The sequence below is a fragment of the Ammospiza caudacuta genome, chromosome 11 (assembly GCF_027887145.1).
Source record: "Ammospiza caudacuta isolate bAmmCau1 chromosome 11, bAmmCau1.pri, whole genome shotgun sequence".
NCBI classification, from domain to species: domain Eukaryota; kingdom Metazoa; phylum Chordata; class Aves; order Passeriformes; family Passerellidae; genus Ammospiza; species Ammospiza caudacuta.
Window position 1 is genome coordinate 26,885,394 of NC_080603.1, and position 20,490 is coordinate 26,905,883.

At 53.1% G+C, this 20,490-nt stretch overlaps 2 protein-coding genes across 3 annotated transcripts; both read left to right on the forward strand.

Moving 5' to 3' along the window:
* Positions 1-301: 301 nt before the first annotated feature.
* On the forward strand, positions 302-10,494 carry SLC33A1 (solute carrier family 33 member 1). Of its 2 annotated transcripts, XM_058812284.1 has the most exons (6): positions 302-1,026; positions 5,147-5,337; positions 5,959-6,143; positions 6,536-6,653; positions 7,385-7,600; positions 9,188-10,494. In XM_058812284.1, exons 1-6 carry the CDS (start codon positions 303-305, stop codon positions 9,353-9,355), a joined length of 1,602 nt encoding a protein of 533 aa, XP_058668267.1. In that variant the 5' UTR covers position 302; the 3' UTR covers positions 9,356-10,494. The 2 variants fall into 2 exon arrangements, with proteins under 2 accessions (XP_058668267.1, XP_058668268.1); XM_058812285.1 differs by lacking the exons at positions 5,147-5,337; positions 6,536-6,653.
* C11H3orf33 (chromosome 11 C3orf33 homolog) lies at positions 10,227-17,774 on the forward strand. Its single transcript, XM_058811871.1, has 6 exons — positions 10,227-10,241; positions 11,768-12,400; positions 12,488-12,547; positions 14,987-15,140; positions 15,820-15,980; positions 16,603-17,774. The coding sequence occupies exons 1-6, from the start codon at positions 10,227-10,229 to the stop codon at positions 16,873-16,875; spliced, it is 1,296 nt and encodes a 431-aa protein (XP_058667854.1). The 3' UTR covers positions 16,876-17,774.
* The last annotated feature ends 2,716 nt before the right edge of the window (positions 17,775-20,490 follow it).

A 20,490-nucleotide genomic window follows, 5' to 3' on the forward strand; every position in this document is an offset into this window, starting at 1 on the left:
CCTCTCGAGGCTGAACAGTCTCAGCTCCCTCAGCCTTTCCTGGGCACGGAGGCTCCAATGATCCCGACCCGCATGCGACCCCCGATGCTGGTTCCCGTTCCCGGTTCCGCTCCTGCTGCCCCCGACTCGTCAATCACGGTCAGGGGGCGTTGCCATGCATGACGTCACTCCCATTGCACCAATGGGACGCAGCCACGCCTGGCCCGCGCGGGGCGGGGTCGTTCCCTCAGCGCGGCGGCGGCGCCGGGGCCGCTCCGGGCCGTTCCCGCGCGTGCCGGGGCCGCTGCCGGGCCGTGCCGGACATGGCGCCCGCCATCGCCGCCGAGGAGGGCGGCCGGCAGCGCCGCGCCGCCACCCGCCAGCACAGCCTGGACCTGACGGGCGACCCGCCCCCCGACGGGCTGCCCGGCGACACCGAGGCGCTGCTGCCGGGGCCGGGGCGGGCGCGGGGGTACCGCGCGGAGCTGGGCAGCATCCTGCTGCTGCTGGTGCTGTACGTGCTGCAGGGCATCCCGCTGGGGCTGGCGGGCAGCGTGCCGCTCATCCTGCAGAGCAAGAGCGCCAGCTACACCGACCAGGCCTTCTTCAGCTTCGTCTTCTGGCCCTTCAGCCTGAAGCTGCTGTGGGCGCCCTTGGTGGACGCCGTGTACCTGCGCGGCTTCGGCCGCCGCAAGTCGTGGCTGGTGCCCACGCAGTACGTGCTGGGGCTCTTCATGATCTACATGTCCACGCAGGTGGACGCGCTACTGGGCGACGGCCACGGCCGCGGCCCCGACGTGGCGGCCCTCACCGTCACCTTCTTCCTCTTCGAGTTCCTGGCGGCCACGCAGGACATCGCGGTGGACGGCTGGGCGCTCACCATGCTGTCCCGGGAGAACGTGGGCTACGCCTCCACCTGCAACTCGGTGGGGCAGACGGCCGGCTACTTCCTGGGAAACGTGCTGTTCCTGGCCCTGGAGTCCGCCTCCTTCTGCAACAAGTACCTGCGCTTCGAGCCGCAGCCGCGGGGCATCGTCACCCTCTCAGGTACGGCCGGGTGTGCGCCCGGTGTGCCGGGACAGAGCCAGAGTGCGCTGCTTTGGAGGGGACCAAAGGGATTCCCATGGCAGGGACACCTCCCACTGCCCCAGGTGCTCCCAGCCTCAATATCCGGCCTGGCCTTGGGCACTGCCAGGGATCCAGGGGCAGCCCCAGCTGCTCTAGGCACCTGTGCCAGGGCCTGCCCACCCTGCCAGGAAAGCATTTTTTCCTAATAATAATGGTTATATCTTCCTCAGGATGCTTCTGCCCTGTGCCTGGAGCCCTCTGTGGTTTGATGCTGGGAACCAAACAGGTTTGGTGTGTCCCTTGCCCCGTGGGAAAGCACAGCCTGCTTGGAGGCTGGCAGAGTCCTCTGCTAAATGCACTGGAGTTCAGATTTTGCTGGGCTTTAACCTGCCTTGTCATTATCTTGGCTGACCTAAGCACTTTGGAGGAACTCTTATTTTTTTCCTCCTGGTTTAATGGCCATGGACTAGATTACTCTTTAAGAAAAGCAAGCCAAAGTCTCCATGTGGGAAGAAGAAAGAATCAAACAAGCAAACAAAGATTCTTCCAATATGATATTTTTCACAGAATAAAAGTGAAAGTGTTCAGGGTTGGGCGTATGGCCAGTTTCTAAAGGAAGGCCTTATTTTAGGGGGGGATTTGCTTTTTCTCTTTAGTAAATTAAATGGAGCGTGGTTATCCAAGCATAACTGGCTGTCAGTGGAGGGATGTTTCTCTTTGCTGGGGTTAGGGATTTTTCTCAGAAAGGTTCTGTGTGATGGCTGATATTAGGGGCATTACCCTGGAGATGCTTGAGGTGCAGCTGGTTTGGTTGCAAGGTTGAGTGAGGACAGGAAATGCTGGCACCATTCTGGCTGCAGCCTCAGGGTGACCCTGCAGTGAAGAGCAGCTCCCCATGGTCTCAGTCTCTGCTCCGCTCACACTGATTGCCTTGCCTGAGCCATCTCAGATCAGGGATGCCAGAACAGGCTGGAATTGTGTGAAGGGGAGCTTTGCTTTCCGTCCTGCCTTTCCTCAGGGCTGAACCAGGACAGCAGTGTCCCCATTGCTGTGCTTGCCTGGTCTCTGCAGCTCTCACCCTGCTCAGCAGTCCTCCCCTGTGCTCCCTGCTGCCAGCCTGGGCCTGGCCCGTGCCAAGGAGCACAGAGTGGCCCTGCAAGTGTCCCAGCTGGTTCCTGGCTTTCCCCGGGGCTGTGCAGCTCCTGGGCTGCCGTGTCCATCCTCTCACTGCAGTGCACACTGACGTCTTTGCTGCTGATGCAACTTGCAGCCACTGCTGTTCAGGCAGCCTGGCTTGGCTCTACTTCCCTCACTGCCCAGGGTTTTGGTTGGTTGGGGTTTTTTCCCCCTCAGGGCTGTTTGTATAAATGGGTTTGTTAGTATTACCAAAGTGCTGTTTTTAAAAGATATTGTCCCCTAACCCAAACAGCACCAATGCCACCTCCTTAAACTGCCCTGGAGTATTGATGTGGGTGGAGTAAGAACAGCAAATAACTGACACTGTAGTTGCAGGATATGGTTTTTCAGGTGGTAAAACTGTAAGAAATTTCTGTTTCTCAGTGGTGTGAGTGGCACAGTTTGGTGTTTCCCTGGAGCAGCTGAGAGCAGCAGGAGGAGCCAGCTCACCAAGGAGCACAGGGGCTCGCTGTCCTTGCCCTGGCTGTAATGGGCTCGTGATGAGCAGGTTTGGGCAGGTAAAGCAGCAGAAAACTTCACTGCTGGAAAAGGTGAATGTTCTCTGCCGGCTCAGATCTCTGAGCACTTTTGTTGTAGGCTGAGCCCAGTGCCAGGGAAAGAACAAGTCACCACTCCATGATCCAGAGGGCAGCACCCCGAGGGAGCTGGGTTAGTTTGGGTAGCAGGGAAGGTTCTTCCCCTGAGGGTGCTGGCTCTGCCCAGGCTGCCCAGGGAATGGGCACGGCCCTGAGGCTGCCAGAGCTCCAGGAGCCTTTGGGCAGCACTGCCAGGGATGTCTTGTGCCAGGCCAGGAGCTGGGATGATCCTTGTGGGTCCATCCCAGCTGAAGATATTCTGTGATCCTGAGTCAGCTTGGAGTTGTTGAGAAGCAGCAGCAGCATTCATTGTTCTCATTAACCTCAGGAAATAATATGGACAAATGTAAACCCATCATCAAACTCGCCAAACCACAGGCTGTGCTGGGCTGTGTCAGGCTGAAGTGCCAGAGAAGGAAACGGGAAAAACCCTTCTGTAGGCTGATTGTCCTGGTGCATCCAGGGCTTTATTTTGCACTTGCTGTTCAGGTGACTTCAGTTTATTTAAGAGCAGGGGAAGCTCCCTGGCTGGGTTTGTGATTCCTGCCTGGTTTGCCCATTCCAGGGAAAGAGAGGGAAAGGGAAAGAGTGAACACTGGACAAAGGTGCTCCTTAAAGGCCTGTAGAACGCCCCTCCTCCTGGGATCCTGGGTACCTGCACCACCTGGGTACCTTCTTCAGGCTGTTTTCCAGCCTGGTCCATCCCTGATGTAGTTCAAAACCTTGTCTTGCCCCATCTCAGTGGTTTGTTTTGTTACTAGCAGTGTAGCTGCAGAAACAAAATAGACATGGGGGAAGCAGCAGTGGTGGCACCAGAGAGTTTGTCCTTGAAATCCCTTATGTAAACTCTCGTTCAAAGTTCTTCTGCTTGTAGCCTGTTAGTGAGGTTCCTTGCATTTGAAAGGAAATGTACCTTATTTTTGTGTAAACTGCCTACAGCTTCAAAAACCCCAGTTTTTCTTGTCTGAACTACTATATATATATATATAGTGGGTTTTTTTCTTTTTTCTTGCTTTGCTTTGTTGTTGATGCAGCCCCTGCAGTGCTGTGCTGCAGCTGACAGGGCTGGCCTGATCAGGAGCACTCATGTGATGATGCTCAGAGCTATTTCTATCCCCATCCTTGCACTGTGTGTCTCTCACTGCAGTGATAATGCTCAGGGTTATTATTAGAGAACTGCTCCTCTACATCCTTTGTAGCCAGCAGCTGTGATTTGTGAGACTCTCAGGAAATGCATCTTTCCTTGAGAACGTCTGCTCAGGGCACCTTGTGTTTTTAAGAGAGAGCAATCTGACAGTGTTGCTTGTGAGGTCACGTTTGTTTTAGGAAAGGGAAAAGTAGCAGAAATGTCATAAGGAGCCTTTTTTCTGTTACCCTGGGAATGGTGGGGCACGCCTGGAGCAGTCCTTGCACGTTTTCTTCCCTGCTGTGCAGGAGAAGCAGGCAGTGATCACCAAACCTTTGTCTCTGCCCTTTCACCAGCCCTGGCTGCTCCTGCTGGGTTTCCTGGAGGCTGCTGGGGCTGCTCCTGACCAGAAGAATAAAGGCTGCTTCTTGCACAGGCTGAGTTCTTTATGCTGCTTCTGTCCTAGCCCTGCACAGGCCGAGTTCTTTCCTGCCCCTATCCTAGAGGCACAGGATAGGATGATCTTGACCTGGCCATTCACTCAGTCAGAAAGTACTCTCTTGGTGGTTTTTTGCTGCCCCACATCCATGATTTAGCAGATACTGATCTGCTTAAAGCAGAGCACTGGAATGCTGCCGCGGATCCACTTCAGCCAGATAAATCTGAGGACTCCTTACCACTCTGTAAAAACTTTCCTGGGGCCATCTTCACCCTCCTAAATGCCCGTTTCCTGCAGGTGGGAGATGGATGTTAGATAGGGCTGTAGGGCTGAGGCACAGAGTGCTTCCCTGGCTGCAGGGTAAGGGAGGAGCTGGGAAGGAGTTCTGCCTCTGGAGGTTCTTCCCTGTTGTCTAATGATTACATGTGGTTTTCCTCCTTTATCAGCCTGCAGTGGCTGTGTGTGTGATCCTTTAACACGTTCATTTTTGCCTCTGTTCCTCCTCCAGCATGCTCGCTGTGGTAATAACCCAGCAAGCAGCAGGGAGGTGACCTGGTTTGCTGCTGCTCCTCTGCCTCAGCTCCAGCATCACCTCCTTTCAGAGGAGGGCACAGCTGTGTCACTCACTGGATGTAGCTCTGTGCTTGTGGTTTGCTTTTGCTGCTTGCTTTTATTCCACTTTGATTATTAGGTTTACGTTCTACAACTGTCAATCACGGCTGCTACAAAGAAATTTTTATTTTATTTTATTTTCCCCTCCAGATTTCCTGTTTTTCTGGGGAGCTGTCTTCTTAGTTACCACTACATTGGTTGCCTTCTTGAAAAAGGAAAACGAGGAGCCAATACCAGCAAAGGAAGAAACAAAAGGCATCACTGACACATACAGGCTGCTATTCTCAATAATCAAGATGCCAGCAGTTCTTACTTTCTGTCTCTTGATCCTCACTTCAAAAGTAAGTAAATACATTTAAGAATTGTTAAATGCTGGCATCAGAGTCTGAAAGGCTGCTGAGTCCCCGGGATGTAACTAAGTTTTGCTGTTGGGTGTCACAAGAGTTGTGAATTTTCACATGAAATTCAAGCAGAATGGGTTATCTCATTGTGCTGAGCAGGGCTGTGCAGCAGAAAAGCTTTCTGAGAGCTTTTGTGTTTGACACAAGCATTGAAGAGAAGTTTGGTGGCAGTGTGGCATTAAAGTCCATTTTTAAACAGGCTGTGTAGCCTGTAGTTGAAAGGGCAGAAAGTGTTTGTTTTTAGCTCAGAATCCCCAGCTCTGTCCAAGCTGGGTTTCCATGGCTCCTGCTTGGACACTGAGGATGCCAGCAGCAGGGAAGGCACAGGAGTGAATGGCAGTGCTGCTTAATGTTCCTGGAATAGTTTTGGCTGTGATGACAGTAAGAGTGGTCAAGTGTAGAACATGCAGAACTAATCTGGAAATCAAATCAGGGGCAGAAGTGACTTCAGTGACAGTGTGTTCTGTATCCCATTTCTCAATTTACGTGATAGGGAGTAAATTGAATTTCTAGCCAAACTCCCTGTTCTCCTCAGCTTATTTTGTCTCCCTGACATTGCAGATTGGGTTTTCAGCAGCAGATGCTGTAACAGGACTCAAACTGGTGGAGGAGGGAGTCCCCAAAGAGCACCTGGCTCTGCTGGCAGTTCCAATGGTTCCTCTGCAGATCATCTTGCCTCTGGTTATCAGCAAATACACAGCGGGCCCCCAGCCCCTGAACACCTTCTACAAAGCAATGCCTTACAGGTAAAGCCTCATTTTAGTGGAACACAGTGTGCTCAGTTTGTGTGTTCAGATCACCTGTAGGGTTTTGTGTCTAACTCTCTCACTTCCAGGTCCAGAGAAGTGTGTCAGGATTGTCACAGTGAGTTGAACTGTCTGGTTCATGCAGTGTCACTGTGTAGAAGCATGGGATGTGCATGTACAGCACCATTAGAGCAGTGCTCTCCTGCTCCTAACTAACAATGTCACTGCTTGTCAAATATTTGGTATCTAGCTCTGAGATAGAAATAGGTGTAACTATTTGAATCTAAACTAATTTAATGTAGTCTCTGTAGTTTTTCAGTGGTTGCTTTGTGTTGAGGAACCACATGGGAAGGATTACTTGGAATAACAAATCATCTTTCTCATCCCTCCAGGTTGCTGCTTGGCCTGGAATTCGCTTTCCTGGTGTGGTGGGCTCCTAAAGTAAAGCATGAAGGAGGATTTCCTGTTTATTACTACGCTGCAGTGGTGCTGAGCTATGCTCTACACCAGGTAACAGTCTCAGTGTGGGGAGGGGAAATGCTCTTCCCTGTCCCGTCCTGGGTCAACTGGAATCCCCCCAAGCCTGACCTGTGCTGTGTGGCAGGACTGACTTCTAATACTCTTGCCAGTGGTATTCCTCCCTATTCCCTGTGCTCCATTGGACATCATCTGGCAGCTACTTTGAGTTCTCTGTGACTGGTGTAGTTCCCCAGATTCCTTTTTCCCCAGACCCAGAAGCTCAAAAGCACAGAGGAGCTGGAGAAACCCCAGAACTGTGCCTGAGCTTGGTAGGCATGCTGATGGTTGTGCAAAGAAAGTTATGTGATCCTGGTCCTAGGAAAAAAACTCATTTGTTGGAGGAACATCATAATGGATCTGATCCAAAGACTTGGAAACAAGCACCTGATACAGCATGGTCTTTGGATCAGAACTGGAATGCAGGGCCTTGAGAGGTGATTTTTAAATGCAGAAGGGTTGTGTTAGGTGCTGTTTTAGCTGGCTGATTGTCTTTCAGTTTGCTAACCCAAGTCATGCCAGTGCATGTGAGGCTGGGTCTGTTGCAGCATGACTTGAGACCAGCAGCGAGGCCACTCCCCGAGTTAGCACAGGGACAGGCTGCAGGAGGAACTGCTGCTGCTGGGATCGCTTCCAGTCAGTGCTGCTGAGCTCAGGGGAGCTCTCAGCAGGGTTGTGCTGGGGGTTTCAGCCCTGTCTGTCTGTCTGTGTGTGTCTGTCCCCAGATCACGCTGTACAGCATGTACGTGGCCATCATGGCCTTCAACGCCAAGGTCAGCGACCCGCTCATCGGGGGCACCTACATGACCCTGCTCAACACCGTCTCCAACCTGGGGGGGAACTGGCCCTCCACGGTGGCCCTGTGGCTGGTGGACCCCCTGACAGTGAAGGAGTGTGCTGGGGCCCAGGGCCACACCTGTGCCACCGCAGGGGCCTCAGAGGTGAGCCTGGGGCTGGGGGGGCTCTGCTCGATGTCTGTTAAATGGCTTCCTTTGGGAAGCTTCACAGTGTATAGCTTGTGTTCAAAATTCCCACTGATGGAGCTCATTCTCCTGTCTGATAAAATCCAGGCTGTCAGCAGCTGGGCACTCAGAATAAGCACCCCTTACCCAGGGTTTGCAGCTGCAGAGTTGTGAGCCCTTTGCTCCCATGCTGACCTGGAGGAGAAGCACCAGACTGGTGCCACATTCTGTGCAGTGTGAGGAGCCTGTAGCTGTGGTTTGAGTCAAGGGCTCTGTCCTTGGCAGGCTCTCTGTCCCTCCCTCAGGGCCTCTGTTTCTCTGGCAGGTTTTTCTTCCTCCTGTCTCCCTGGAGGCTTCTTATCTGCCTGCCTTGATACCTTCTCCAAGATGCTGCTCTGCTCTCTGATTTTGGTGTCCACTTTCCCCATGAAATCAAGTGGGACTGGCTGCCTGCCCAGTTCTGGGAGCCCTGTGGAAGAGAACAAAGAACTTGCTGTACATAGATCAAACAACAGGACACAAAACTGCTGGGAAAGCAACATTTCAAATTCACCTCCTCACAGCAAATGAGACATTTGACATGGCTGAAGAGCAGAAATGTTTGGGGTTTCTTTTTTTCTGTGCTCATGGCTGAGATTTATTTCAGTCCTGAATGCCAGGATGCTCTAGGACGTGGAGGTTCTCTAAATGATCAAAGTGTTCTGGAGTCCATCATTACTAGTCTGAACTGGAGTTGCAGTTTTTGTTGGTGGAAACTGCTTCTGCAGCAGATGCTTTCCCAGCCTCTCACTCATTAGCCTGTCACTAATTAGGTTCCTTGTGTCTCAGCCTCTATTGAGCTTGAGTCCTTCCTCCTCCTTCACCTCACTCCTCTGATCCTCCTGGTTGGTGACATTCCACCACCACCACCACTCCCTTCTTATTCCTAATCTGATCTTGACATGTCTCAGAATAATGACCATGCTGGCAGAGCCTCAGCTCAGAGAGTTGATTAATCCTGGGATTAGAGCAGTGTTGAAAGCCCAACAATAGCAGAAACAATCCTGGGCTGTACAATCACCCTGTAAATGCTGGGTGTTTGTCTTCCAGTTCAAAACCATCCTGGGTGTGTTTCTCCCAGACACAGAACCATGGCATGGCTTGGATTGGAAGGACCTAAAAGCCCATCGAATGCCACACTTTCCACTATCCCAGCTTGCTCCCAGCCCTGTCCAACCCGGCCTTGGACATTTCCAGGTCTGGGGAGCCCACAACATGGATGGCTAGAGAAAAAAATCATCTTTTTCTGTGAGGCTGGGAGCAATGGTTGCACCTACAGGCCAGCACGGACAGCGGGGCTGTGTCTGTTTGCTGGAGTTCGCCCTTTGGGCTGATGTGCTCCATTTCCCACATGTTTAGGGCAGGTTTGGTACTTTGTTACTTTTCATGCTGCTGATAAGCTCAAAAGCCTCTCTGACCAACTGCATAGGAAACAAAGAGTAAAGAACTCTATTTAGTCCTGCCCAGGAGCAGGGAGACAGCTCTGGAGTGCTGTGTGCTCAGCGCATTCCCTGTGCTCTGTTTCAGCTGTGCACAGCAGCTGGGGGCTCCTGTGTCACCACCCTGGACGGGTACTACGTGGAGTCCATCGTCTGCGTCATCCTGGGCTTTGCCTGGTGGTTCTTCCTTGGACCAAAATTCAAAAAGCTGCAGGACGAAGGACAGTCTTCGTGGAAGTGCAAGAGGAGCAATTGATGCACTCGGGTGTTGGATGGACCAGCAAGGTGGTTTTAGTTTTATTACAAAGACGTTCCCCATAATCAGCCCCCCGGAATCTCGGTGTCCTGTGCCATGCCAGGGAGATCTGCGTGGCCGAGGCAGGGCTGTGCGTGGCACCACTGCCCTCCCCACAGCACAGCAGTTCAGAAAGGAATGGCCAAAGCAGCACCTCCGTGCCCCATGCTTACCCCTGCCTCCAGAGCTGCTGCTTCCATAGGGCACCTCTGGGAAAGCTCCTGGTGCCGTGGCTGTAGAGGCAGCAGCATTGCCAGCTGAGTGCCAGCTTTTATTTTCACACAGAAATGATCTGACAGGGCAGCTGAGCCGGGGAAGGATGCCCAAGGCATTCTGACTGGAGGTTAAGCATGGTACTGTGGAATTCCTTGTGGGAAGATCAGTGTGAGATGTCTGTGGGCTTTGCTTCTTCTCACTTTCTGAACTGTAACCGCGCCTCAAAGGATGAAATGTTCCGGAGATTCTTTTAAATGTATTTTCTGGCTTTTATAAGCTTTAAAGATTTATAAGAAACTATTTTTATAAGCAAATTACATTTGTTTAATTTATTTCCGCTGTTTCAAGGCAGTTTGATTTACGTTCAAGGTAATTTCTTGACGGCAGAAGGCTGTAAGGTAGGGCTGGAACAACGCACAATCCTCTGAGCCTTGAGTCCTGCAGCTGCAGCTGGAGGTGCTTCCCAAGGGAGGGCACCTGGGCCTTTGGAAGGGGTGAGTTGATAGGGGAAGACCAATCCATTGGTTTTCCAAAGTGTATTACTAAAATTTGAATGTTCATTCTCAAAAGCAGTGGGAGCACCGAGAGTTCCCCCAGGCAGGGTGAGAAGAGTGAGATGGTGATGACAAAGGTGCCAAACTCCAGGGAGCTGGTGCAGGACTCACCCTCACACCAATCCAATCCAACAGGCACAGTCCTGTGGCAGAGCTGCTGCAGAATTCACTGCTGGTGCCACGTGGTGGAAACAACCCTGCTGGATTGCTCCCACTGAGCTCCCTCCTGAGTGCCTTAGGGACCCACAGGGGCTGGAGAGGCACTCAGACCCTGCTGGCTGTATGTGGAACAGTGGTATTGAAAAGGAAAACTATTAAACATCCCTTGCAAAGGTGCACGAGGTCACCTGCCACGTTTCTTGTCAATATTTGAGGGACTGGGCTGGGAGGGGGTTTGGGATCTTCTGCTACCGTGTGTTTTGGGGGAAAAGTGACCCAGTACCACCTCTGGGGGGTGGGTGGGTGGGTGTACAAAGGGTCTCCTTGGCATCGGGGTAAGGAGGGGACTGGCAGAGGACACTGTGACCTCGTGCTTCACTGGGCACTGCCTCCTGTCCTGTGTCCCCTCCCTCGAGGGACACACCTCACAGTGTGCTTCAGGCACAGCAAAACCACTCGTGCTAAGTGAAATCACATGGGTCTTACTGCCCAAGCACAATGTCTTCCAGTTTCCCCTCTGCTTAAGAACAAAACATAAAAATATATCCGATTTATGTCTGCCCCTTTCACTTCAGTTCTGGGTCCCCTCTGGAACCATGGGCTGCTTATTGAAGTACATCTTGCACACCTAGAGGGGTTGTTTTAACTTTTCTGACTGGGAGGAAAAACATCAAGTGCAGAAGTCAATAAATTAAATTTGCTGTGTATTATTTGGGTTTTACTTTGCAATTTTTTTTCACTATTTCTAAGGGTGCCAATGAAACTTGTCACTAATAAAGATGGGTTAAGGATTAACTCAATCAATAATTAGATAATCAACAATATCAAAATTGCACATAAACTCCAGATAGGTAGGAGTAGATATGTTACCTGAAATAAATAACTGTGTTCTTTTTCAAACTGGTGAAACAAGTTATGGATTAGTGATTTTAATTTAAGTACTTATTTTGTAAGTTGGAAATGTTGCTGCTGTACCAGCCCCTCAGCAGGCTGCTGAAGAGCACCCATAAAATTTTGATCTTGCTACTTTTTTTCTACCAACTCTGTTCAAAAGTGGGTTTTCTTTTTAACATTAGAATTCGTACAGACTTAAACATCTTTAACATTAAAAACACTAACAAACAAAAAGCAAACCCCAAAACAACAAGAATAATAAATCAAACAAAATTGAAATACCAAGAAGAAAGGAGCATCTGAAATGTCAGAGGTGGTGTGGTACAGGTTTGAGGAGCTCAATGCAGAATTCAGGAGCTCAGAGCCCTGGCAGGGCCTGCAGGGGCTCCAGGAGAGCTGCAGAGGGACTGGGGACAGGGATGGAGGGACAGCACACAGGGAATGGCTCCCAGTGCCAGAGGGCAGCGATGGGTGGGACATTGGGAATTGGGGATTCCTGGCTGGGATGGGATTCCCAGAGCAGCTGGGGCTGCCCCTGCATCCCTGGCAGTGCCCCGGCCGGCGCTGCTCGGGGTCGGTGTCGCTCCGTGGCACGGCGGCGCCGGGCGCTGTTCGTTCCCCGGTTCCGTGGCAGGGGTGGCGCCGGGCGCTGTTCGTTCCCGGTTCCGTGGCAGGGGTGGCACCGGGCGCTGTTCGTTCCCGGTTCCGTGGCACGGCGGCGCCGGGCGCTGTTCGTTCCCGGTTCCGTGGCAGGGGTGGCACCGGGCGCTGTTCGTTCCCCGGTTCCGTGGCACGGCGGCGCCGGGCGCTGTTCGTTCCCGGTTCCGTGGCAGGGGTGGCACCGGGCGCTGTTCGTTCCCCGGTTCCGTGGCAGGGGTGGCACCGGGCGCTGTTCGTTCCCCGGTTCCGTGGCAGGGGTGGCACCGGGCGCTGTTCGTTCCCCGGTTCCGTGGCACGGCGGCGCCGGGCGCTGTTCGTTCCCGGTTCCGTGGCACGGCGGCGCCGGGCGCTGTTCGTTCCCGGTTCCGTGGCACGGCGGCGCCGGGCGCTGTTCGTTTCCCGTTCCCGCGGGGGCGCTCGGCACGCCGCGATGTCGGAGCGGGGCGGCGGCGGCTCCGAGCGCGCCGCGCTGGCCCTGGCCCGGCTCTCCGAGTGGGTGGACGCGCACCTGGGGCTGCTGCGGGTACCGGGGCTGGGCGGGCACCGGGGCTGGGCGGGTACCGGGCGGGGGGGGCCCGCTGGGCCCGGCTGAGCCCCGTTCTCTCCTCAGGGCCTGATCACCGGCGCGGCCGTGGCCGGGGTGCTGCTGCTGGCGCGGAGCCTCCGCGTGGTGAGTGCGGGCCCGGGGCATGCGGGAGAGCCAGGCAGGGGCCCGGGGAATGCGGGAGAGCCAGGCACGGGCCCGGGGGATGCGGGAGAGCCAGGCACGGGCCCGGGGGATGCGGGGGAAGCACGGCACGGCCGCTCAGAACCAGCAGGTGCGGGGAGAGCCTGTCACGGGCCGGAGGGTCGGGGGAGAGCCTGGCACAGCCTCTCGGAACCGGGGGCAGCCCGGCACGGGCCCGGGGAATGCGGGAGAACCCGGCGCGGCCGATCAGAATCGGGGGGATCCCGGCCCGGCCCCTCAGAACCAGGGGCAGCCCGGCGCGGCCGCTCGGGCCCGCGGCGGAGGGGCCGGGCCTGCCCTGCCGTGCCCGGCCCTGCCGTGCCCGGCCCTGCCGTGCCCGGCCCTGGCTGTCCCGCCCGGGGCTGTTCCCGCGGCATTCCCGTGTTTTGTTCGGGTTTGCGCAAAGCGGGAGCTGGAGGCTCCCGAGAAAGGCTGCCCACTCCTCAGTACTATACATTATTTATATAGTTTAACAAACCATCAACATTCACTGCTTACAAATTCCGTAACTTTTCTGTCAATTCTATCAACTCAGCCCTTTCTATGTCAGCTGTGTTTGTCGTTTCTCGTGCTGATCAGCCCCAGCCTTTCCCTCCGCCGGAGCGCGGGGTCCCTCTGGCCCGGGTGGTCAGTGCTCAGTGCTCAGTGCTCAGCGGTCAGTGGCTGATGCTCAGTGCTCAGTAGTCAGTAGTCAGTGGTCAGTGGTCAGTGGTCAGTGGTCAGCAGTCGCGCTGTCCCCCTGCTGGAATTGCCTTTTTGCCGGCACGGCTCAGCCACGGCTGGTGGCTCCCTCCCAGACAGCCCATTCATCTTGGCATTGTCTTCCCTTTTCCTTAAAACTAAAGATTAGCCAAGCGTGCAAGGTTCACAATGCGGTTGCTTAATCATAACGGTCCTGCTACAGCTACTGATTAACAAGTGAAAAAAAGCCAGCAGTGTTTGATTCAGGTCCTGAGGGACGCGATATCGCTGTCCTGTGGCATCTCCACGGCTCCCTTCTTCTCGCCTGTTCCTGAGGCCCCTGGGAGGGGTAATGACCCCTTCGCCTGTCCCACTGCAGCTCGAGCACCCTCCCTTGTCCAAACACAGCTGAAACAGCCGCTTGCCTCGAGTATTATCTGTCCTTCACATGCAGAACTGCTTCTGAATTGTTTAAAACAGCACCCAAATGTTCCCTCACTCCCAAGATGGTCAGGGCACGCTGGGCTAACACCACGCTGCTCACTCCTGGAGAAGCTGAACCTCCACGGACAGGAGCCACCGTGCTCCCACAGGGTTCCAGCTGCTCAAAAAATCACACTTACCTTCATATTCCCCCTGAATAATTCCAAACAGTACAGGAGAACATTTGTGTGGTGTTTTTACTTAAAAATCCTACCAGAAAACCTGGACTACAAATGTTGCCAGAATGCTTTTTCTCTGTCTTTTTTTTTTGGTTGGTTTTGACCCAAGGGCCTGTAAATGCATTAACCTGACTGGTGGAGCAAATGAGATCAGCTTTGAACAACTTTTGTTCCTAAAAACCTCCAGGTTTCTTGCCTGTGACGTCCCAAATTCCCGTGTTCTCTGTGGGCCGCAGAGGGGGAGCTTTGCTGAATAAATGACACACAGGAGGCACAGCTTTAGCTGTGGTGTTTTGGGGGTTTATTTCCCACAGTTGTACAGCAGTGCTCAGTGGGTTTCACAGCTCTGCAGGTCAGTGCTCTGATAAGGCCTCTTACAGTGTCTTAAATTTTGGGGGTCTTAATTTTTTGGGGTCTCACGTGTCCTTCTGCCTCACCCCAGATCTGTGGCTGCTCCAGTCCTGTGCCACAGCCCAAGTTTTTGCTGCTGCTCAGCTTGGTTTTCCCGTGTGATCACATAACCATCCCCTTTGGATCCTCCCAGGCTATAGTATCAAATTTAATCTTCTTGTGATCTTCTCAGGGCTGTTCACCTGCCTTTGTCCCTCTCCTGGTTTCAAAGGCGGGGTTGTTTCTGCCCTGCCTGCTCCGCCTTTGTTTGCAGCGTGTCTGTCCTCTGGCTTCCTTTCACCCCTCTCCCAGCCCCATTCAGGCTGCTTCTAAAACACTCTTTTCTCGGGGAATCAAATGAACTTCAATAGGCATTGCTCTAAAAATGGCAGTTTCTGTTCTTTCTCTAAACCTGGTTTTTATGTCTGTGCTGACGTTGCAAGCCCTGTAAAACAGGAAATATGGTAAGTGTGGAGAGGCTGGCACAGCTTCTGCAGCTGATTAAATATATATTTATATTTACTTGCCCATGGTGTGTAATAATAAAGGTGGAATTTCCCAAACTGTTTTGAGACATTGCATTTAGTGTGGCTGTAACTGCTCTGTATTTTTTCTTAAAATTTTGTCTTTCTCTTCCTTCCATTAATAGACAACGAAATTCACAAATCCTTTGGAAATACCTGTGGAGTTTGTAGAAAAGAATGTGAAACTGAGAGGGAAATTACATCACATCACAGAGAAGGGGCTGGAAGTTGAGCACATTCCCATCAGCATTCCTTTCATCTCAGCCATCCTGAGAAAATGTGAGTAATGAGGAAAAGAGTGTGAAGAGCAAGGGCAGAAATGAAATGTGCTGCTCTTAGAGTGGCTGCAAGCTTGAGAGGAAGGGCTGAGGCACATTTCCAGCTCTGCCTTTTGGTCTTTCTGTGCTTTGCAGGTGGGAAACTGGGAAATAAAAGACATGAAGAGACAGAGAGTTTATCACTACAGTGTTTGTGTTAATCCTTACAGTTACTGTGATATTTTCCAGCAGCAGAAGTAAGCACTCAGGCTGTGCTTCTGCTTGCACAGCTCATCTCGTTCCTGGCAAAAAGCCTCTGTTGGGATTGTGCTTTTATTTGCAGACACTGATTTTTGGGGACAGTTTTCTGTCAGAAACAAACTGTCCGTCAAGTCCGTGACCCACACTGGCTGTGCAAACACCAGCAGGTGCTGATGCTTCTGCCCCTGTGGGTGAAAGATAGGGACTGAGAGTGGGAACAGATCTTTTTCTTTGCATGCACAATAATCCAAATTTAGAATTAGGCAACGTTGAATTGATATTTTTTTTCCCCTGAAGAAGAGATGAGGCTAAATTCCTGTTTGCCTTGAGGAACTAAAGGGGATTGTTTTAGCGCACAGGAATCAATTCATTGCCGGCAGCGGAGGGTGTGTGCAAGGCTGAGCTGTGCCCCAGCAGCAGACGTGTCCTCTCCCTTGCAGGGCAGCCAGAGGGGCTCCTGCTGATCCGCCTGGCCGGGGTGGAGCTGGCTGCAGGTGGCACGGCCTGGCTGCAGCGGGAGCTGCTCCCCAAACAGCCCCTGTGGTTCCAGCTCCTGGGCAGGGACAGCTCGGCCCTGGACTGCCTCGTCCTGGTCCATAAGGTAAGAGACAAACACTGGCTCTTAGCTGCGCTTTTAGATGTGACTGCAGTCACACAGTTCTCTCAGTGTGTTTAACAAATGCCATTGTTTGTGATTTATCATCCTTGGTGTGAATTTTAAATGTTGCATTTGCAAATCTGATTGTAGGAGCAGTAGTTCTTCAGACTGATTCATGGCAGGAATGTGTTTCTCTGCCAGTGCCAAAAAGGCATCTGTAGTTCTGATTAGCCTAATGTTTGTTAGCCAATGTTCCCTCACAAATGCCTTGCATTATAGAATCACAGCATGGTTTGGGATTGGGACTTACAGACCATCCAGTCCCAGCCCGTGGGACACCTCCCATTGTCCCAGGTGCTCCAGTCCCAGTGTCCAGCCTGGCCTTGGGCACTGCCAGGGATCCATGGCAGCCACAGCTGCTCTGGGCACCCTGTGCCAGGCCTGCCCACCCTCACATGGAGTTGGGTTTGAAGTCACCTGAATTTGGGTTTGAATTCACTTCTAACTTCTCCTGCCACAGTGTAGGTACAGCCTTGAGTAAAGCTTGTACCTCTGAGGGAATTCACCCCAAACCCCAAATAACCCTGTTTCAATGGTGAATATCTGTTTATTGTGGTTTTTCCAGGGTGGGTTTTTCAGCATGTGCTTGAATGAAGAGCTGCTGAGACAAGGGCTGGCCAGAGCAGCCCGGATTGAGGGGCTGCCTCACCACTCCCGCCTCTACTGGAAACTGCACAAAAGGCTCCTCCGGGCTGAGTTAAAGGCTGTGAAGAAAAATAAAGGCATATGGAAGGAGCAGAGCTACTCTGAAAGAATCCAGGAGCGCATAAGCAGCAACAAATTCCTGCAGAGGCTGAAACAGTTTGTGAGCAGGTTTAGAAGCTCCACTGAGAGGTGAAAAGGTGGGGAATGCAGCTCCCCAAGTTGTGGGGAATGTGTATGTTTGTGATCACAAACAGTGCTGTGATGGTGAGGGTCCCTGTCTCAAACACAAACCCCACAGTTTGTGGTTACACAGAATGGAAACCCCCAGTTCATGGTTACACAGAATATAAGCCCCAGTTCATGGTTATTTAGAATACGTCCCATGTCATACCCACACAGGATTGAAGTGTAGTAGCAGTGCGCAGGCCACCAGTGAAAATGTTCTGATGCCAGACTTCTCCACAGTGATGCCCTGAATTACTTGTCCAGTTCCCACCTGCTGAACTCCTCCAGGCTGTGCTGCCCAGTGCAGGTTTGAGGGGCAGGGTCCCTTCCCACCCCTGCAATGTGCCACTGCTGCCAAGCCCACACCAGACACAAACCCCAAGTCAGGCCTTTACAAAGCTCGTGGGATGCCTTTAAACACAACCTTTTTGTTTGAATTCTGTTCTTATGCTACTTTTTGGTGTAATTTGTGGTTTAAAACTCATTCATCTTGAATGATGGGTTGCATTGTTAGTGATATAAAAGGTGATTTGTTATGGTTGATCTTAAAAAGCTGATAAGGTTGTAATAACTAAAGTTCCTCAGAGGAAAAACATCATTTGGTGTATCAAAGAATATAATGTCAGGAATCCAAATATTTCAAAGACAACTTTCATTTGAAGAGGAAAAACCTGTGGGGGTTTTTTTTCTGATGGTTCTGTATCTAAAATTAGACGAACACAAAACTTTAACATGAAATTTGACAAGGTTGATCAGATTGTGCTAAGAACTTGAATTCTTACTTTATTTTTGATACACACGTGAAGTATATGAGTGTATTATTATTTATGTTGTAAATATTCTCAGAATAAAGATTGAATTTCTCAAGTTCATTGTTACATGTTTTATACAACCAGCCCTTGACTTTTGTTTAACCTCCCACAGTCCAAATATTTAAAGTGAAGTGTTTTACAAATTTTCTTTCTTTCTGTGTGATTGCTTTCCAATGAAACACTGGGTAGAAGCGTGTGGTACATAAAACCTTAATAATTGAGCACTGCTTATCTGGCAATTAGTTGCTACATCAGCATTTTCTCTGCTGACTTCAGGGCGAAGTTGTGACTCTTGAGATCCCTAAAAAAATCCAGTTTCCTTGGGTAAGAATAGATGTTAGTGGTTCTTTAGTCCTTTTGTTCCTGGTCCTCCCAGGGTGGGGCTGTGCTAGGGAGCAGCGAGCCATGAAATAAATACCTGCAGTGTTGGAACCCAGTGTGGGAGAGGGGAGGCAGCTCCGGGGCAGCAAACCAGGTGTCTGTGCCCGTTTGAAAGCGGAAAATGACAAAAGTGACATCCTGGGTTTATGCATAAGACAGCAGAGGGCTGAGCCAGCCACCACCGTGGTTCCTGGATCTGAAACTCATCACACCCAAGGGATTTGGGATTGAATGTGGCACCCTCCGGAGCAAAGCTCTTGATTTTTAACCCCAAAATACGCATTCAGGCTCAGCAACAATCCACTTCTGGGGGTTTATGGTGTTCCTACGTCTGGGAAGTAAGAGGAGCTTTTCCAAGCTGGGCATAATTGTACACTGATGATTTATTTTCTGTAATAATTAAATATAATTCTGGACTTTGCACTTCTCTTCTGTAGATGAGTCACAGGAGGATTTATCACAAAAATCCACTGTAAAGCTGAGAGAAAAGTCTCAGGAAGCCACATGCTACATTTCTAGCAAGCAGAGGTGAGGTGTGGGCGAATGTGAACAGAGTGTGTTGTTCTCTCACATGGATTTGGGGTTGCAGTGGCAAATGATTTCTTGAGGGTCAGGTCCTGTAATTGTTTGTTAGTGCTGTTTTCCTTATCACGCAGGGCTTATCTTTAAGAAAAACCCCAACCCACCAGCACACCCTCCCCCTTCAGAAAGAGCCCAATTCGGTTCAAAGCTGTGCTTCCCATCTGTGCAGGGCTTGAGAGGTTGCAGATCCTGTCTCAGTGGGAGGCCAGGCTATTGGAAAAGCAGTAATAGCAGCAGAGACAAATATCTCTGTAGCTGGCTGGGGGAGAAGCAGCATTTTCTTCCCTACATAACCCCCTCAGCAGCTCCATCCCTCCCTTCACCCGCAGCAGTGCCCAGCAGAGGGTTTCCAACAGAGGAGGCAGTTCTGTGGCTGGGAATAGGGACAAGAATTAAACCGTTCAACATTTAGCACTCGTGCCTTTGCCCTCGTGCCGTGAGCGATGCAATATCTTCAAAAGACCACAGGCAGTGAAAGGAGAGACTCGACCTCCAAATGGCCCAAGAAAAATAGCTCCGACACTGCACAGACTTTTTATTGCTGGTGTGGCATGTCAGGCAAATGGCAATAAACATCCCCGGCCCCTCGGAGCCCACCGGCAGCGCGGGCACCGGGCTGCTCTTTGCTTCCTTTGGGAACAAACTTCTGAGCAGGGCTGTTGTCATAGGACAACGGGGAAGGGCTTTGAACGAAGGGAGATCGGTTTAGATCGGATTTAAGAATTGTTTTACTCAGAGGGTGGTGAAGCCCTTACACAGGGTGCCCAGAGAAGCTGCGGCTGACCCATCCCTGGAAGTACCTGAGGCAAGGCTGGACATGGTTTGGAGCAGCCTGGGGCCGAGGAAGGTGTCCCTGCCATGGCAGGGTGGGGTGGGAGGGCCGGGGGTCTCCATGGCACCCGCTGGGCGAGGGGCCGCCCCGAGGGGCCGCTTCTCGCTCCGATCGCATCGCGTCCCACCGGCACCGCTCCCCGCGGGGAGCTCGGTGAGGCCCGCGGGAGGAGACTCTGCCGGGCGGGCGGGGGGCAGCGCTACGGGAGCGGACCGGGGGCTCAGTCCCGGTGGTGCTGAGGGGAGCGGCTCGGGGGGCTCAGTCCCGGTGGTGCTGAGGGGAGCGGCTCGGGGGGCTCAGTCCCGGTGGTGCTGAGGGGAGCGGACCGGGGGGCTCAGTCCCGGTGGTGCGGAGGGGAGCGGACCGGGGGGCTCAGTCCCGGTGGTGCTGAGGGGAGCGGCTCGGGGGGCTCAGTCCCGGTGGTGCTGAGGGGAGCGGACCGGGGGCTCAGTCCCGGTGGTGCGGAGGGGAGCGGACCGGGGGGCTCAGTCCCGGTGGCGCTGAGGGGAGCGGGAACCGCTGCCCCGCCGCTCGCAGCGCACACACAATGGAGCAATGGAGCAGGTTGAACGGGCTCGGGGCCGCGGCAACACCGGGGCTGGATCTCGGCTCGGGCCGCCGCAGCCGCTCCCGGGCGGACGGGACAAGACGGGACGCTCCGCTCCGCTCGAGGCCCGCTCCGGGTTTCGGCAGGGCCCGCGGCGGGGGCGGGCCGCGCCGGGCCGGGCCGGGCGGGGCGGGCGGCAGCGCTGGGGTTTGAAGGGAGCAGGTTGAGCACCCGCACCGGGCTGGGGCTGTGCGTGCGGCCGGGCCGGCGAGGCACAGCAGCGAACCGGACCGGACCGGACCGAGCCCACCCCGGCGGCCGCGGTGAGTGAGCGAGGGCGGACGGGACCCCCGACCCCCGTGCCCGTGCGCGGCCCCGCGGGCGCTCCTGGCGGGACGGGACTGTGTCCCTGCGAGCCTCCGCTGGGCT